This window comes from Phoenix dactylifera, chromosome 9 (genome assembly GCF_009389715.1).
Source record: "Phoenix dactylifera cultivar Barhee BC4 chromosome 9, palm_55x_up_171113_PBpolish2nd_filt_p, whole genome shotgun sequence".
Taxonomy (NCBI): domain Eukaryota; kingdom Viridiplantae; phylum Streptophyta; class Magnoliopsida; order Arecales; family Arecaceae; genus Phoenix; species Phoenix dactylifera.
In genome coordinates this window covers 11361361-11377107 of record NC_052400.1, presented here as the reverse complement: position 1 = coordinate 11377107, position 15747 = coordinate 11361361, and the positions used below count along the sequence as shown (strand labels likewise).

The window sequence follows — 15747 nt, the reverse complement described above, 5'->3', positions numbered from 1 at the left end:
TTCCTAACGAAGCCAGAATCGTAATTTATAAACATAGAATATTTACGAATTGCCATATTTCCCTAGCCTGCAGCTCTGTGAGTAAATCGTTGGAATATAGGACGGATAAGATGAAGAAGATTGAGACGGATGAATCATCTGTGCTTCTCTTGGAATGTGGCATGCCAAGTGTTGCATCTACCGTTGTGGAACGATCACTTGGTGTGATGAATTAAGAAGGCATTTGACGAGAAGATTCCCCAAAAAGATTATGACCCGGTTAAGCAATCGATATCCCAATTTTGCCCACCTTTTTTCCCCGGGTCTGCGCTTGCATGTACTGTACGTCTGAACCATGACTTTTTCACGTAAGGATACGAGCTTTGCATAAATTAGATGGTGATCCATTATCAGATGGCTGACTGCTTCCCTGGCTAAATTACTACCAGCATATTGCGTCACATGTTGATTGATGCCTACACTATAAAAAAAAAAACAAGTTTTTTTCGACTATAATTTGCTAACGCTAGAAAAAAAGCGTCAGTAATTTAGTTACTGTATCAAAATTTGTCGATACTTTTACCATCATCGGTATATTACGAAGTTTAAAAGCGTTAGAAGTGGAGGAAGGAGAACTTCCGATATATTTTGGTAAGCATCGTCGGAAGCCAATAAAAAGACGATGCAAATAAGTATTGTCGGGTTCCCTATATTCCACTATCATCGACTGACCCAGGATTATGACTCGGATTATCCCTATGTTTCGTCATCTTTGTTATTAAAACAACCAAAGTTCTCTCTTTTTTTCTAAAAACAACCTTAAATAAAATGGTTATTTCTCTCCTTTTAAACCCAACAATAAGTCAGTAATCACTGTATGCCAATTGGAGTCCAGTTGCAATTTAATAATGTATAATTAATTGATTTATTCAAACAGGAATAAAAAGGATTCATCCCACATTTATCCAACCTCATCCTAGAATTTAATATATCCTCTGGGTGTACAAGGGAGATATATTACAATATTACATTCATCTTGCATGGCCTTAAATTTGTTATTAATTTTATAGTAACTTATTTTTAGAGAGAGAGAGAGAGACAGAGAGAGAGTGTGTGAGAGAATTTAAGTAGTGGAGTAGGCCATGCCCCCCAAGCCCCTTTCACACACTTCGGTTAAAAGCATGGCCCAAACCCAATCCGGCCCCGGTCTGTAAGGACCTAAACACCTCGGCCCGGCCCAAACTAGCCTGGTCCAGCCTGTCCGGTTCGATCAGACAAGTGGGGTTGCTTTTCTGAAGAACGATCCGGTTCGACTCATCCACGAGGCTACATAAGAGACCCTCCTTGGCTTCGGCGGTCGGTGCGGTGCCTCCTCCTCCTCCTCCGATGGGATACAACCGGTCCAGGCGTTCCAGGGGCAGCTCCTCCGGCCGAGGGCAGGCCAGTAATAACCGGAAACTCCGGTGGTAATTTCCTACGCTTCACATCCTTTCCCCAAACTCTGATTCCCTCTTTCCTTCTCTATTCTGTTTTTTTAATATAATTTCTTTTTTAAAGAAACTGATTCTTTATTTTGTAATGATTTTTTTTTTGATAAATTCCTATTTTTTGCATTTATTTTCTTAAACTAGGAGGAAAATTCAATTTTTGCTTCATAAATGTGTTCCCAATTTACGATTAATGACAGGTACTCAGTTTTCAGTGCAATTCTGTTGACTTTCTTGATTAATGGGATTACGTTTGATTTTTTTTTTCAGTTATTTTAAATTAAGAGAATGATCAAACTTGTTAAAAAAGAAAGTGGGAGCTTTTTGTTGGATTGGTCAGTGTTTTGTCTAAATTTTTATGTTTCTGGAGTTTGTTCTTACTGGCTTGTGCTGCTTGAAATTATCCAGGGATGATGGTGGCAATAGCTCTCTCCCCACCCGCGAAGGTACATAACTAGGTTCACCTGACAAACTTCAGTTATGATATTTATATCTGTTGTTAAGCTGAATGTTTCTTGCGTTTGATGTGCAATTCGTTGTTGCTAATGGACAAAGTAATTCAAATCCGTTCAAAGTTATGCAGATCATCAAAAAGTCCCCTTTTCACTGACAGGTTAAAATTATTGGAGTGCTATGAATTGTGATTGTACGTGCAGTCTTAATTTTAAATGATAATACTGTATGTACTGTTCTGTTTATATAGGCTCACCATGTAGTTCAGTCTTGTTGGCTAGCAGAAGAAAACTATCTATACAAGGGTACATGAAGCTATATCAACAAATTGCATTATTGCCGACAAAGGTGACTGCCTGAGGCAGATATAGTGGTCTTTGATCTAGTTTATGATTTATAATTTAGTTGTAGATGGTCAGTATTTTTCTGAAGGCATGTGTGGGCTAGAGACGAGAGATTCCTTTTTGCTTATGCATCTATGGCATATTGGAGGTTGAGTTGATGAAGATCAGAAGGATAAAAGAAAATGGATTTCAGAACTAAGGCTGGTATTCCATGATTGTTTAGAGTTTCTATAATTGCTGCTGGGCGTGCTGATTTGTGGGAATCTATACCCTTTACTTTGATGGATGAAGGCAGGCTTCATGAGGTTTCATTCTCTAAGTTGATAGGTTTTAATATTTGTAGGTTTCATGGATCTTAAAGTGGAGAACTTGTGCACAATTTTATATGATAGTCCATTTTGCATTTGTCTACCTGCCTGGGTAGTAATTGGTTGTACTACATTTACTTGTTTCATGTGTTCCATATTTCTTAATATGCAAAAGATACATGTTGTATAGCTTTCGGAAACATTTATACCTCAGTTTGGAGATTTCACCCAAAGAAAGTTCTTCGTTTAACTAGCTATACATGCAGCAGCAATACTTGCCCAGGTTTCACTTGTTTCTGCATGCAGGCTGCAGCTTTACATGAGTTCAGTTTAAGACAAACTTCTTGATATGATAATGTGATTGAAGTTGTTCATAATTGGCCAATAAATTAATTGGTCGATATATCTAATATGTCAGTTCTACTGTATTGAAAGGTGGAGGCGGTTTCTGATAAATTGTAGCTGATGGCTCAACTGAAGATTTTTTTTTGATGTATTTTTTCACCAATGCATCTCTGTGACACTGACAATGACTTGATGGCTATTCTGTACTTTTGCCTCTGCCATGGTTATGGAAAATAAAGAGCACATATGTTTGGCTCAAAAAAAAATAATAACAAAGAGGGCACATGCATATAAGTTAAGTTTTCCTCACACAAGTGTGCTTAGTTGGATGTGTTGAATAATATAATTGCATCATTAGAAATGAGCATGTTAAAGGGAGCTTAGATGTAATGGAGGACCAATTAAGGTGGTTCATGTATTATGTTTTGAGGGGTTGATTTTGTTTCAAAAATCGTGAAACAGAAAATCAAAGAAATAGTGGAGTTCATGAATATGGATATCAAGGTTCACTGAATCTGTTACTTTGATAGGACAAAACTGTGGAATATGATCTCCAGAATTGACCTTAAATTGATGAAGAAGTCACTTTTTGGTAAGGCAAGGATATAGCATTGGTAATGCAAGCATATTAGACTGTATGCTGCAAAACCTTGAACTTGACTCTATGGCATTAGAAACTGTAAGGTATAGCCACAGACCAAAATACATTGAAATCAGGCATATACATGTACATCTCTAGGTAAACAAAAGCACATGGCATGAGTGTAACTTATGAATTTTAACAAGGTTTCTATGTGAGTATACAAGACGAATCTTAAAGTATATTGTCAGAGAGAATTGATTGAGTTGATGCAGTCATGCGCGATGATAGCTTGAGAAGGCTCATGTAGCATGAACACTATGATCCTTCAAAGAATGAACAGACAGGAGCTGAGCTAAGAAGGCATAAATAGAAGTGGCATAAAAAGGTCAAGGTTTAATTCTTTGCAAGTTTGATTGGCTAAGAAAGATTCATTGAGCTTGAAAAATGGATGACATAGGACTTGCTATTAGTGTTTGTAACAAGGTAGATGTCTGGCATTGTTATTTTTCTATAAATTAATTTGATGATCATATTCATGTTTATCTATAGTAGAAGTTATGGATCTTCAAATGTGAGACAGTAGCAAATATATCTCAGTTTGATAAATTGTTGGTGCTATAAAATTTGTGTAAATTCCCATTCGTGTAGAATAGAAGTTGGAGTGTGCTTTTAGCTTTCAGTGATGTTTGCATGGGAATGATTGCCTAAGGTGGAAATGTTCTATGAACAACTCATTTTCTTGTTTGATAAGTCCTTTTATCGTTAAGCTAATCCGTGTAACAAGGTATGTGGACTTCTCTGTTTCAGAAGATAGTAGAGAGGAATCTCAGGCTCCAAGAATTCAGCTTGCAATGTGGGTATGTTCTTTGTGTATGATCATCTAGATCTTGGTATGTTGCCTGAGTGCCCTCACCAGCATGACTCAATTCTTCAACTGTTTCAGGATTTTGGGCAATGTGATGTGAAGAGATGCACTGGCCGCAAGCTCTCAAGATTTGGCTTTTTGAAGGAAAGTATCTGGTCCTATGCAGTATTTAGATAAATTTGGAGCATTTAATTCTTGATAACTGCTGAATCCAGGAGCCATACCTTTTCATGAAATACATTTTTTCAGAGGGGAGTTTGGTGTTTCTTTCTTTCTTTCTTTTACCTTTAACAAATGGAAGATTATCTGTAGGATCTCATAAATCTACCTATAAATTTATTTAACATTTTCACTCAATAAAAAAATTCAAAGTTTTATCTTCAGGTTGGTGGCCACTGGTGCTAAAAAGCTTTTTACAAATTCATAATTACAGACTTACAGAAGTGGGCTAGCTAGAGAAGAGCGTCTGACTTCCAATATAAGTAGGATAAACAGAAATCATTTATAAATTATATAACCCTCTGTTGCATTATTGTCTGTTTGATGCATTGTCCATTTTTTATTACTGACAAAGTTGATTCCTTTACAGGAGTTGCGGGTGACTAGCAGCTTTGGTGGCATTGTACTTAGGTACTCAGGAAATTCCGAAGCAAAACCTTTACTCTTCTAGTACTCTATTATTGTAAAAAGTGGCATATACAAAATTATATTGCAGAATGTGGATATGTCTCATGGTTTGCTTGAGCTGGAAATTTATGAATGGAACTCGCCAGGACTCGTTCTCTTATAGGGTTTGCAGTATGGGTGCATACTGCCCATACCAGGTGTACCATAATGAACTGATACTTAAAATGGGGGCTTGATGAGTGCTGGTACACCGAACCAGCCCCTGTACCAGGCATACCGATATTGTGCCAATATAGTACCGGTATGGGGTCCGGTACTAATATTGTGAAAACCTTCCTCATTGCTTGAAATATGAGATAAATCAAATATAATAGTTCTACAAACCTTTGCATCAGTCTATGATTTCTTATTAAAAATGCTTTCTATGTTTTGGAATATATATAAAGTCAATGCTCATCTGAAAACTTCTCTTGCATTGTTTTGGCAGTCCGATTGGCTCCCAATGTGTCTCAAGGGAAGATCATCTTTTAATCAAGAGAAAAGGACTGGCTGTGGTGGATTGCTCGTGGGCACGCTTGAATGATGTTCCCTTTGTGAAACTTCGCTGTGGTGCACCTCGCCTCCGTAAGATCGCCGACAACTCTGCAATGATATCAAGCATGTTCCTTTTTACTTGCTACATAAACTCATTGCAATATATGATAGAAAGAAGCAGACTGATGACTTGGACCTTAAATTATAATCCAACCTTGTAATTATTTAAGATTCCAAAATTTCACTTGGAAAAAATGTAGTGGTGTCTTCCTGCCCAACACAAAACCAACTGGGATGACATTTATTTTCCACCTGGATGAGGTAAATCCAAGTTGGAGTGTGTCTGTGCATCACCTGATTGAAGCAGGTATTCAGGTGCCTGCCACCATTTTTCCATGCCAGGAGCTTAGTATTTAATTTTTGCCCCTCATATTCTATTTTTACAAATTATAAGAAGTATTGTTGTTATGGAATAAAAAGGCTATGGGAATGGCGATTCTACATAATCAGCAAAGAAGTGAACACATATATATAGTTTTTTGGTAATCTGATCTTCATCATATCAGAGGACTTTTAGATTATCCTTCAGAACTTGTAAACAATGTTAAATATGATAATGTCATATCATAGATTGACATGAGGTTGAGAGCTGATCATAGAACATTGCTTTAGCTCGGATATATTATTTTTTGATTCAAAAACCCATTGATGAGATAAGTGTTGTTGGATAAGGCTAAGGCCTAAGATATCAGTTAAAGTTTCGAAAGATGTTATGCTGGTCATTTCTATGTAATATGCATGCCAAAATTTTTGTGTGATTCTCATTTTTTGGGCCATTTATAAAATTATACCATGATATCATAAATAATTAGTCAAAGATTTTTTCTGATATTTTTGATTTATAGATTTTTTTTTTCAAATATTCTTTCATAGCTTGCGTTTGTGTGACTTTAAATTCATGTAGAGGCATGATGGTTGACTAACTAATCTACTGGGATGCAGTGCCATGGTTGGTGGCAGCAAATCCTGTAAATTATGGCCGTCCATGTGAGTTATCTTGTGTTGAAGCATTATCAGCAGCCTTAATAATATGGTATTATCTCTTTGGACCTCTGATATATTGATGTTCTGTCTTACATAATTTAATTAATTACCAGCTGAAGTGCTCTTGATCATGTTCAACCACAATGAAACCAATCTTAGCACTTCATCCTCTCTCTCTGACACACACAGACACAACATAGAAAAAGTTATGCTGTGCAAGGTTTTAAGTAAGTATTATAAGTTTATAACTGTTATAATGGCCGTTATAATGGTTTCAGCTATCCCCATTACATTATATGCATAATAATAAGCAGCAAACACAACAGCCTTTATGCATGTTACTTATATCCATTATAACATAAAGTAATGGCTATTATTCACACTTATATCTTTCTCTAAATAAATACTATTTTTTTCAAATTCAAATTTTTTTACACTAAAATTCTTCCAAAAGAGATTGTATGGTCAAAAAATAATATTTTTTATTCAATGAAAGTGAAGGGGAAGATAATACTGTTATTTCTCTTTATTTTCCATTATAATGCTCTATGGCAGCCATTATAAGAATTGTTATTTAAATATTGAAAGTTTGAATTGCTACTTTTTTGAGGTAAATAATGGCCGTTATAACCGTTATAATAGTCAATAACGGTTTTGGTGGAGATCCATTATTATTGCATAATGTGTTACTTAAATAATTTCATCTTTTTACATTTGTGCTTGTATTCATCTGCACATGACAAGTAAAAAGAGCTGCCTGTCTGAGCTAGGGCTGCACAATGTCCGTAGTTTTGTACCTGTGAATATTCCTGGTTGAGTTTCTAGGAGGAAAAATCTTTTCACTATAATTGTTGACTGTATCTTTAACAGTTTGTTGACAATAGTTAACAGCTTGCATGCATTTCTTCTGTTTGCATATTTAAGGGATTAAATTATTTTATCTAAAAAACTAGGATAGTTTCTTTTTCTGCTGATCTTTCTAGTTTTTTAATTTATTTATTTACTCTGGGGAAAATAATTTTTCAAAAAAAGCTCATACTTTTGCAAGGAAGAAACAGAGGGGTTGCTGTTCTAGTGTGGTTGCCAAAAATATTTCAATTTCAGAGTCATGAGATCAAACCTAGGTTAGATATTTAAAAGTAGAGATGATAAAAAACAAATATGTTGAACTACATGAAAACATGAAGTAGAAGGCAAAACATCCCACAACTATGTAGATGAAATGCAAAAATTACACTCCCCTCAAAAAAGAAAAATGTATATAGTTGCAAGATACTACTGGCATCCCTCATTCGCTGAGTCGGGGATAATGTTGTAAGCACACAACTTCACGCAGCATCCCAAAAGTAATTATTAAATCATATCATTTCCCACCAAGAGGGGGTTCAAGACAAATTCCATACCACATCTTGAAATAAGGAGAACTAATGTGCAATTTTCGGCTTTCAGTAATCAAATTTTAGTTCCATATTTTGGATTAAGAAGGAATAGAAGATCACTAGAGGCATCTTGCTTGTCTCTTCCAGTACAAATGGGCACTAACCATTAAATTTAGAAAAATAATTGCAACAAGTGTAAATTGTCCATTAAAACTTGAAAAGTTTGGACTGATCTACAACTAATTATTAACTTCCAATACGAATTAAACAACTAGAGTTAAAAAAAATAGAACAGAGAGAGAGAGAGAGGGATGTCCAAAATTCATATAAACCGTTCAAGGCATAATATGTTCGTCAAGATGAAAGCTTTTAGTGATTTTGACAATGACATATTATGTCTTCAAGCTTCTGTGAAGAATACAGAATCATGTCATCATAGACCGGCTGAACTCATGTTTTTTATTTTTCTTTTATCCTAACATAATTGTAACTCTTAAACATAGGACACTGTGTTTTTGTGTATGTATGTATGCCAATTGCTAATTAGATACGATCTAGAATTAGAGAAACCAAGAAAATCCAAAATATCAGCTTATAAATTGGACTTTTATGTAACAGAAAATATATTTAGCTTACGGTCTGAAAAGCTTGGCAAGTTGTTATTCTGAAAAGCATGGCAGTCAATAATTATTTGTCGAGATATACACAAGTTCAATGGTAATTACATCCCTTTCACTTAATGGCAGTGGTGAGGAGGATACTGCACATCTGCTATTAGACAAATTTAAGTGGGGCCACTCATTCTTGTCTCTGAACAGGTATGTGGCATCATATGATTTATATTGTTATATTATTATCTGTATGACTTTATTGAAATGCAAAGTACAAGGGGAGCACCTGCTCTAACTACAAATTTCAACATTTTTGAAGCTGTTTGTACTCTATTGTGCCAATGTTCTGCTTGGTTGTTTTGTATGGGTAATATTATTGTTGATGTTCATAAAGAAAACACATATTAGTATAATAAATGTTAGCTGGATTGTATTGGTGATATCCAGTTCTTGTTATGGAGAGCCACACAAGGGAACTTATATGCCTTCAAAAGGAAAAAGGCTCATCAAAGTATTGTTCATTGAGAAGATTTAAGGTGAGCATTTTTTACTTATTCCCCAAGAGGCCAAGAACCTTGATAGTAAATGATGGGTGATTGGAGAATCGTCGTCACTTTTTCAAACAAATTATGCTTTATAAAGATGCCTAAAACCAACCGTTGGCTGAGTTCGTCCTGTTCAGATTAAAGATCCTTTGAAAGTCCTACTCCTGGGAATTGAGGGACTTGCTAGAATTGACTGATTGGATGATTTACCTTGTTCTTGAATCAAAAGCTTGAACAAACCAGAAGTCTATTCTTTGAAGAGTGGACCTTGTTTGGCAGCTGTCTTGAACCGTGATATTTTCCAGTCACATAAATATTGGGCATTTGGTGGCAACTGGCAAGCTCATTGAAGAACCTTTTGCTTGCTAGCTGAGTTGATCTGTCATGCATCACCAGTTAATAGAACCATCCCTTGTTGTTTGTGTGGTGCTAAGGATTGTATTAGAAGGATGAATTTCTGTACCAAATAGCAGTTACTTTTACTTGGATCTCTGATCACATTCATGTTTCTTGCAAAAAGAGGTGGCCCTTTTTTACGTGTTATTTTCATAAATTTCTTTGCCTGCACTATTCTTATTTAGAAACGACATGTTATCCCTCATCAAGTACTTCAATATTTACTTTTTTTTTTCTTTGTCCATCTTTAGGGAACTGCTCAAGGCATATTCTCAATGTGAGAATGGTTCTGAAATGATTTCTGTCCAGAACTCCTGGTTATCTAACAACTCCAGAATTCCAAAGACACCTCCATCGACCAAAGGTATGGTCACACTTGCCCTTAAGACGATACGCTTCTCGTTGTTAATAGAAACAGATATTTGTTGAAGTGTAGGAATATTTGTTTCCATGAACACAAGCTGGCAGCTTGCATTCATGTGGCTATTAATATGGACTAACTCATTGGGTTTGGGGATTCTGGAGCCCAGATTTGCATCTTATTTGATAATGCTACATGCATGAATGTCAGCACTGTCATGTATTGTGGTCTTACTTCCAGCTCTCATCATAAAGCTTCAATTTTTGATTAGGTTCATCTGATCAAAGTGATTTTTAATTTATAAACAATCCTCGAGCAAAATGATCACTGAAGAGAGATTTTTGATGAACTGCTGAAGGGACTTCTCACATTTCCATCTCATTGCCAGAGCAGATACAAAGCAAATTCTCATATTAGTTGATGTATCGCATGGAATTTAAGTCCTTATCTGCTAAATTTCAGGGCACGAGGAAGATTGTCTTGACACCAACCAGGGTTCTGACTATGATTCTGAAGATGGACTTCCACCCCTCGAAGAGAACTTGAACCACTTGAAGTTAAAAGAAAGTGAAGAAAGCGACGAAGAAAGCGAATAGAGGGAAAAATCCTTCGGTCACACAGTAACTTCGCCTACTGGACCTCATTGTCAAGTACATGAGTGTGGATTTGGAGGCTCCAGAGGTCATGAACTGAATACATGATAAGTTGCCAATTTCATTGTAGTGGTTATCTTCTCAGACGTAATTTATATTCTTCTTTTCAGTGAGATTAATTTGGGATAACGAAAAACAAAATATGGATTAGGGTTGGTTGCTGTTTTGTGCCAAGGAAACAAGGTTGAGGTTGTAAAAAGATGGTTCCCTTTTCGTATTTATACGAGTTGACATAGTTAAAATGATTTCATTGATGATTTATGAACTTTTTACAGTCTTTCCACTGGCTAAATGGCTCTGTAAACTATTCAATAATTCACTAATTGTGAATGATATGCTCATCATAAGTCACTACTCTTGCCACAATCAGACACCTCCAATAAATACTGCTATGAACAGTCTCTTTGAACAAGTAAAAGAAATACAAATCAGAATGGAGCCTCCACATTTCATGAGCTAACATGACCATAACCATCCGAATATTCATCGCATCCACTTCAACACATGCATTTAAAGGTGTAATTCAGGTGAGCATCACTGAATAGAGGTGGTGATGAGTTGGGACGGGTAAGGTTTGGGTCAAGTTAGGATAACAATATATGAATTCTTGACCTATTCTTGACCTGACACAACATTGGGTAGAGAACCTTCTACCGTTGGCCACTCATAGATCGACCCTTATGATTTCATCCATTTGATCTGTAACATAGTCGGGTTATAGGATTGAATTCTTGAGTGACCGAAGCTACCATGTCTAACATAATCTTCATGATAACTTAATGACTTATTTCCAAGATAAATTAAACTAGTATTGGAAAGAAGCTTGTCCACTCATAACTTTCTTAAGAACTTCATAGGTATTATTATATGTGCACTTAAGCCTAAATTATATTGATTAGCTTTTACAATTAATGCAATTATTTATCTTCAAAGGCAAAAGAGAGAGAAATGCTATAAATCAATCGCAATGATTTGAATTAGATATGATAATGTGCTCCATTTAATTTATTATTTATGTTATGCTTGGTGAGCGAAGCCCTAGATATTAAGTGGAGAAGTGCATAACCGTAGACATGTCCTCAAAACTGGAGAATGCAGAGTCCACCATCCGGGTCAAGGAGGCGCCCTTGCATGCCAGATCCTGATACTTGAAGTGAACAAAAAACCACAAAAAGACTAGCTGAAGGTATAGTTGCCCTCAAAACTGTAGACGTGCGCTAGATATATAGTTGCCACACTCTCTTGCCAACAAAAAGACTAGCTGAAAGTATATCTGACGTCTGGGTCTCTGGAGCTTGAATCTGATATCCTTGGTAGGCTTTGTGGCTTCATATTCCCCACCACCTAATGAACAAAAGAAGGAAAAGGAAGCAGCTCTTGGAGCTGTTCCTACAATTCTAGTCCCCAGTCCATAATCCAACTTACAGCTTGAAGGTCGTACTTTCTCACTTTTACAGTGCAACATAAATGAGAATATGCAATCTGGTTTAGAAAGAAGCTCTTTACATCCCATCAGTGGTAAATCCATCATTGTTATCTCTTATTTCAGCCAACAAATGCCCTCCTGCAAGATTCCTTCTTTATATACCAGCTGAAAGGAAAAAAATCGGGAGAAGAGATCAGGATCTTCTGGGAAAAAAAGTTCAGGAATCGTTCTGTTTATGCTTATCCTCAATGAATGATAGTTCTGATAAGTTTCACTTTTTAGGTTTTCCTTTTCCCTTGTGTCGACAGGTCTAAAAAGCGCCGAGTTACATGAACATAGATATGCTCGATGAGCTTAGAAGTTGGAAGACCGGCCATGTTTTTGATTCTCTTCTCTGTTACAAAGATTAATGATCAAGCTTTCATCATTGCTGCCCCATTCCCAACCCCTGCCGAACAACCACGAACATGAATGCACATCACACAAAAGGGCAGAATTATTCTCAGTTTTCGCATAGAAAGTGATATTGGAGCAACCTCTAGCATGAGTTTTACAATATCCGCAAACAGAAAGCTAGCTGAGAGTAGCCCTTAATGATGATCAGAATGAAAGATATAACCTACTGAAAGTGGCAGGACTTATAATGGAGCATAGGCTCTTAATCCAAGAACTATATTAACTAGTTAGAAAAGATAGTCAAACACACATGCACACACATAAGCCAGAGTTATTCTCAATTTTCGCATAGAAGGTGATATTATAGCAACCTCTAGCATGAGTTTTGCTACATCTGCAAACAACAAGCAAGTAGACAATTTCCCTTAATAATGATCAGAATGAAAGACATAATCCGTTGAAAAAGCAGCAGAACTTTCATGAAGCATGGGCTCTTGATCCAAGAACCTCATCGAATACTGTATCATGAAAAATACAACGTAAATCAAGTAGTTTGAGAAGATTGTTAACACAGACAAATGTGCAGAATTTTTATTGTCGTGAGGCTTGATGCTAAAAAGCACAAGACAGCCATCACCCTTATTAGGTAACAAGGCTTTGAAACTGAAATCTGAGTTTCAATTTCAAGAATTCAGGAGCATTCCTCCATGGTGGCTCATTCCCTGCTATGGCCAAAAGTTTCAGCCTGGAATGGTTTGTTTCAAACAAAGCATGTCATTTTTTTGTGGTTGGTATATTATGCTTACATGATCGAGTATCTTACAGGAATTTATCAAAAATAAAAAATGGTAATGTGCAGATGCCACCCCGTAAAAACATGCTTTTCATTTGAAGATGCCCATGCATCTCACTCCAGAGAAGTGGTATCACAGTCAAAAAAGCAAACTGCTGTAGAAAATGGCAATTGTACAGATCGGGCACATCACTGATATCTAGGCATTCCCTATAAATTTTTGTGAAAGGAATTCTCTTCAAGATATCTGCTTAAACTTACATGCAAGTTCTTACATATGAGAATTACATATGCAAGTCTCAAGCTGGTGAGTTTCAGATATTTCAGTCCAAGAATGAGAATTACAGTTTCATCCATATGGACAAAATTGAGAAAGCTTCACTTGGGAAGCTCTGAAATTGGTGGAGTTGTCATCGTAAAATATGTTCACAGCAAACAGTTCTTACAGATGCTCCATGAGCAAAGGCATACTTCGCTGCCTACTCCGAGGAAATTGATAAATCTCATTGAGACAGGGCTTAACTCCTGCTTGTAGGAAACACACCTTTTATAGGAGAACAAGTAATAAAAGTTGAACACCTGGAAGGCAGTTCTACAATCCATCAGCATGTCAATCTTCAACAACAACTAGTAGCATAGTATAATTATAAATTATGGTTAAAAGTATGAAAGAATAGCCGTGTGAGAAATCACCACAACTACCTGACAGAAATTGAACTTAATGACAATGGCAGACATGGTGAACATGCAAGGAGAGCGAGAGAAGATCAAGGCAAACTTATTACTGTATGTGAGAGATCTTGAAACAACATTTTCAAGAGGGCAAACAACATATTCGAGACACAAGAATCTGCGATATAATATATTAGGTACCCACAGTGCTAACTGAATGGCAAACAATGTACAGCAATAAACTGCTTCATCAATGACAAGAGCAAGTTATGAGTTGATAACAACAATTCTCAAAAGACTGTACTTGACCACTAACTAGCATTCACCATCAAACAAACAAGTCACAAATTGATTCGAACAACCTTAAGTGTATCCTATTTTTCTGCAAGTAAAGGACATTTACTACTTTGTACCAATCACCTTATTAAATCAGAGCATGATTTAAAGACATCAAAATTCTACTCAGATATCATAAACTCAGAAAGCATACAGCTTCCTAACGACAAGAATTCATCGAAACATTAATGAGCCGATCATATCAGTAATTCCATAGAGGATTGGATCCATTTTCGACATTATTCATACAAAATCTCTGATCACATCAGTGAGTTGATGCCCGGATGCCCATTAACTCCATTGTGCATACGCATTTGCTCGAAACTTTATGTTAAAGAAGAGATTTTGGAATTCCAGGAGAAAAAGGTACTCAAAACACCAAGTAATCATACTGGCCTACCAATTTCCGATACTAAATAAAGGTAAACTCAGGGGGAAAAGTCAGAAAACGAGATTTCTACTCTCAATTTCACTCCAATACGACGGTGGCGCCGACCTGCTTGAGCTTGGCGGCGATAGCCTCGGCCTCCTCCTTTGTGACCCCCTTCTTGAGCACCACAGGGGTCTTCTCCACCAACTCCTTGGCCTCCTTGAGGCCAAGATCCGTGAAGGTCCGGACCTCCTTGATGACCTTGATCTTGGCCGCGGTATCGAACTTCTCCAACTTGATGTCGAACGCCGTCTTCTCCTTTTCCTCTGCGGGGTTCGCAGCCTCCGCCGCCAACCCGTCCCCCACCCCCGGGGCGGGCACGCCGCCGGCGGGGATCCACTGGTGGAGCCCGAGCTTGAGGCGGAAGAGGATGGAGTAGTCGTCGCGCTCGGCCTTTGTCAGAGAGAGGAGCTCGTCGGCGATGCGTTCCAGCTTCTGGGTCCGGGCCTCGGCGGAGGCGCCGCCGCCCGCGGGGGCGGCGGCGGAGGAGAGGGGCCGGGTGGCGGAGGGGAGGAGGAGGCGGAGGAGGGGGCGGGGAGATATCTTGGTGCTTAGGAGGGGCATTTTGGGTTTTTCAATATTGGATTATCAAGGTCTCAGGTTTTCCGCCATGGGAGAAGGCATCAAGAAGGGAGAGGGCGCGCATGAGATTTAGGGTTTCTTCGGTCTCCAAAGGGCGACAGGGAAACGGGCTCCGAATGTTAATGTCCCGCGGGATTAGAGTAGGCTAACTTGTTACCGGAGCCGCAAGGGCCTGAAATTGCCGCCGTTACAATGTTGGTTGGCCTATAGCTATTGCCTTGGACGGTCTACTCCAGGAGGCTATTTTCATTTGTGTCCACTGTATATTTGGACAGTTAATTTTGCCCCTCCATCATGGTAAGTCGGTAACTTTTATACATTTTCAAAAATTATTTCTAAATATTAATCTATTCATACATATGTATTACATTCATATTCGATATTTTTTTAATTTCTCAACATATAAGAACAGATCCACCTAACCCATATGCACCGTCATTTGAACATACATTTTTTTTACTATTTTAATATAAAAATAATATTTTAATAATTTCAAATCTATGAGTCATCCGTATAATTTTAGCTTTCACCATCTAACATTATAATCTATATAATCAAGCTAGCCAACCTGAGCTCACTGCAGTTAGCAAAGTCATCT

General features: G+C 37.4%; 2 protein-coding genes across 3 annotated transcripts; one reads left to right on the top strand and one right to left on the bottom strand.

Moving 5' to 3' along the window:
• The first annotated feature begins 1299 nt into the window (after window positions 1–1299).
• LOC103700799 (18S rRNA aminocarboxypropyltransferase) lies at window positions 1300–10775 on the top strand. Of its 2 annotated transcripts, none has more exons than XM_008782661.4 (10): window positions 1300–1445; window positions 1875–1912; window positions 4310–4356; window positions 4443–4508; window positions 4954–4994; window positions 5479–5615; window positions 6528–6618; window positions 8695–8766; window positions 9752–9864; window positions 10324–10775. In XM_008782661.4, the coding sequence occupies exons 1-10, from the start codon at window positions 1366–1368 to the stop codon at window positions 10455–10457; spliced, it is 819 nt and encodes a 272-aa protein (XP_008780883.2). In that variant the 5' UTR covers window positions 1300–1365; the 3' UTR covers window positions 10458–10775. The 2 variants fall into 2 exon arrangements, with proteins under 2 accessions (XP_008780883.2, XP_008780882.2); XM_008782660.3 differs by having other exon boundaries at window positions 4307–4356.
• Window positions 10776–14274: 3499 nt separating this feature from the next.
• Window positions 14275–15297, bottom strand: LOC103700798 (50S ribosomal protein L7/L12-like). Its single transcript, XM_008782659.4, has one exon. It carries the CDS (start codon window positions 15129–15131, stop codon window positions 14607–14609), a length of 525 nt encoding a protein of 174 aa, XP_008780881.2. The 5' UTR covers window positions 15132–15297; the 3' UTR covers window positions 14275–14606.
• Between the last annotated feature and the right edge of the window lie 450 nt (window positions 15298–15747).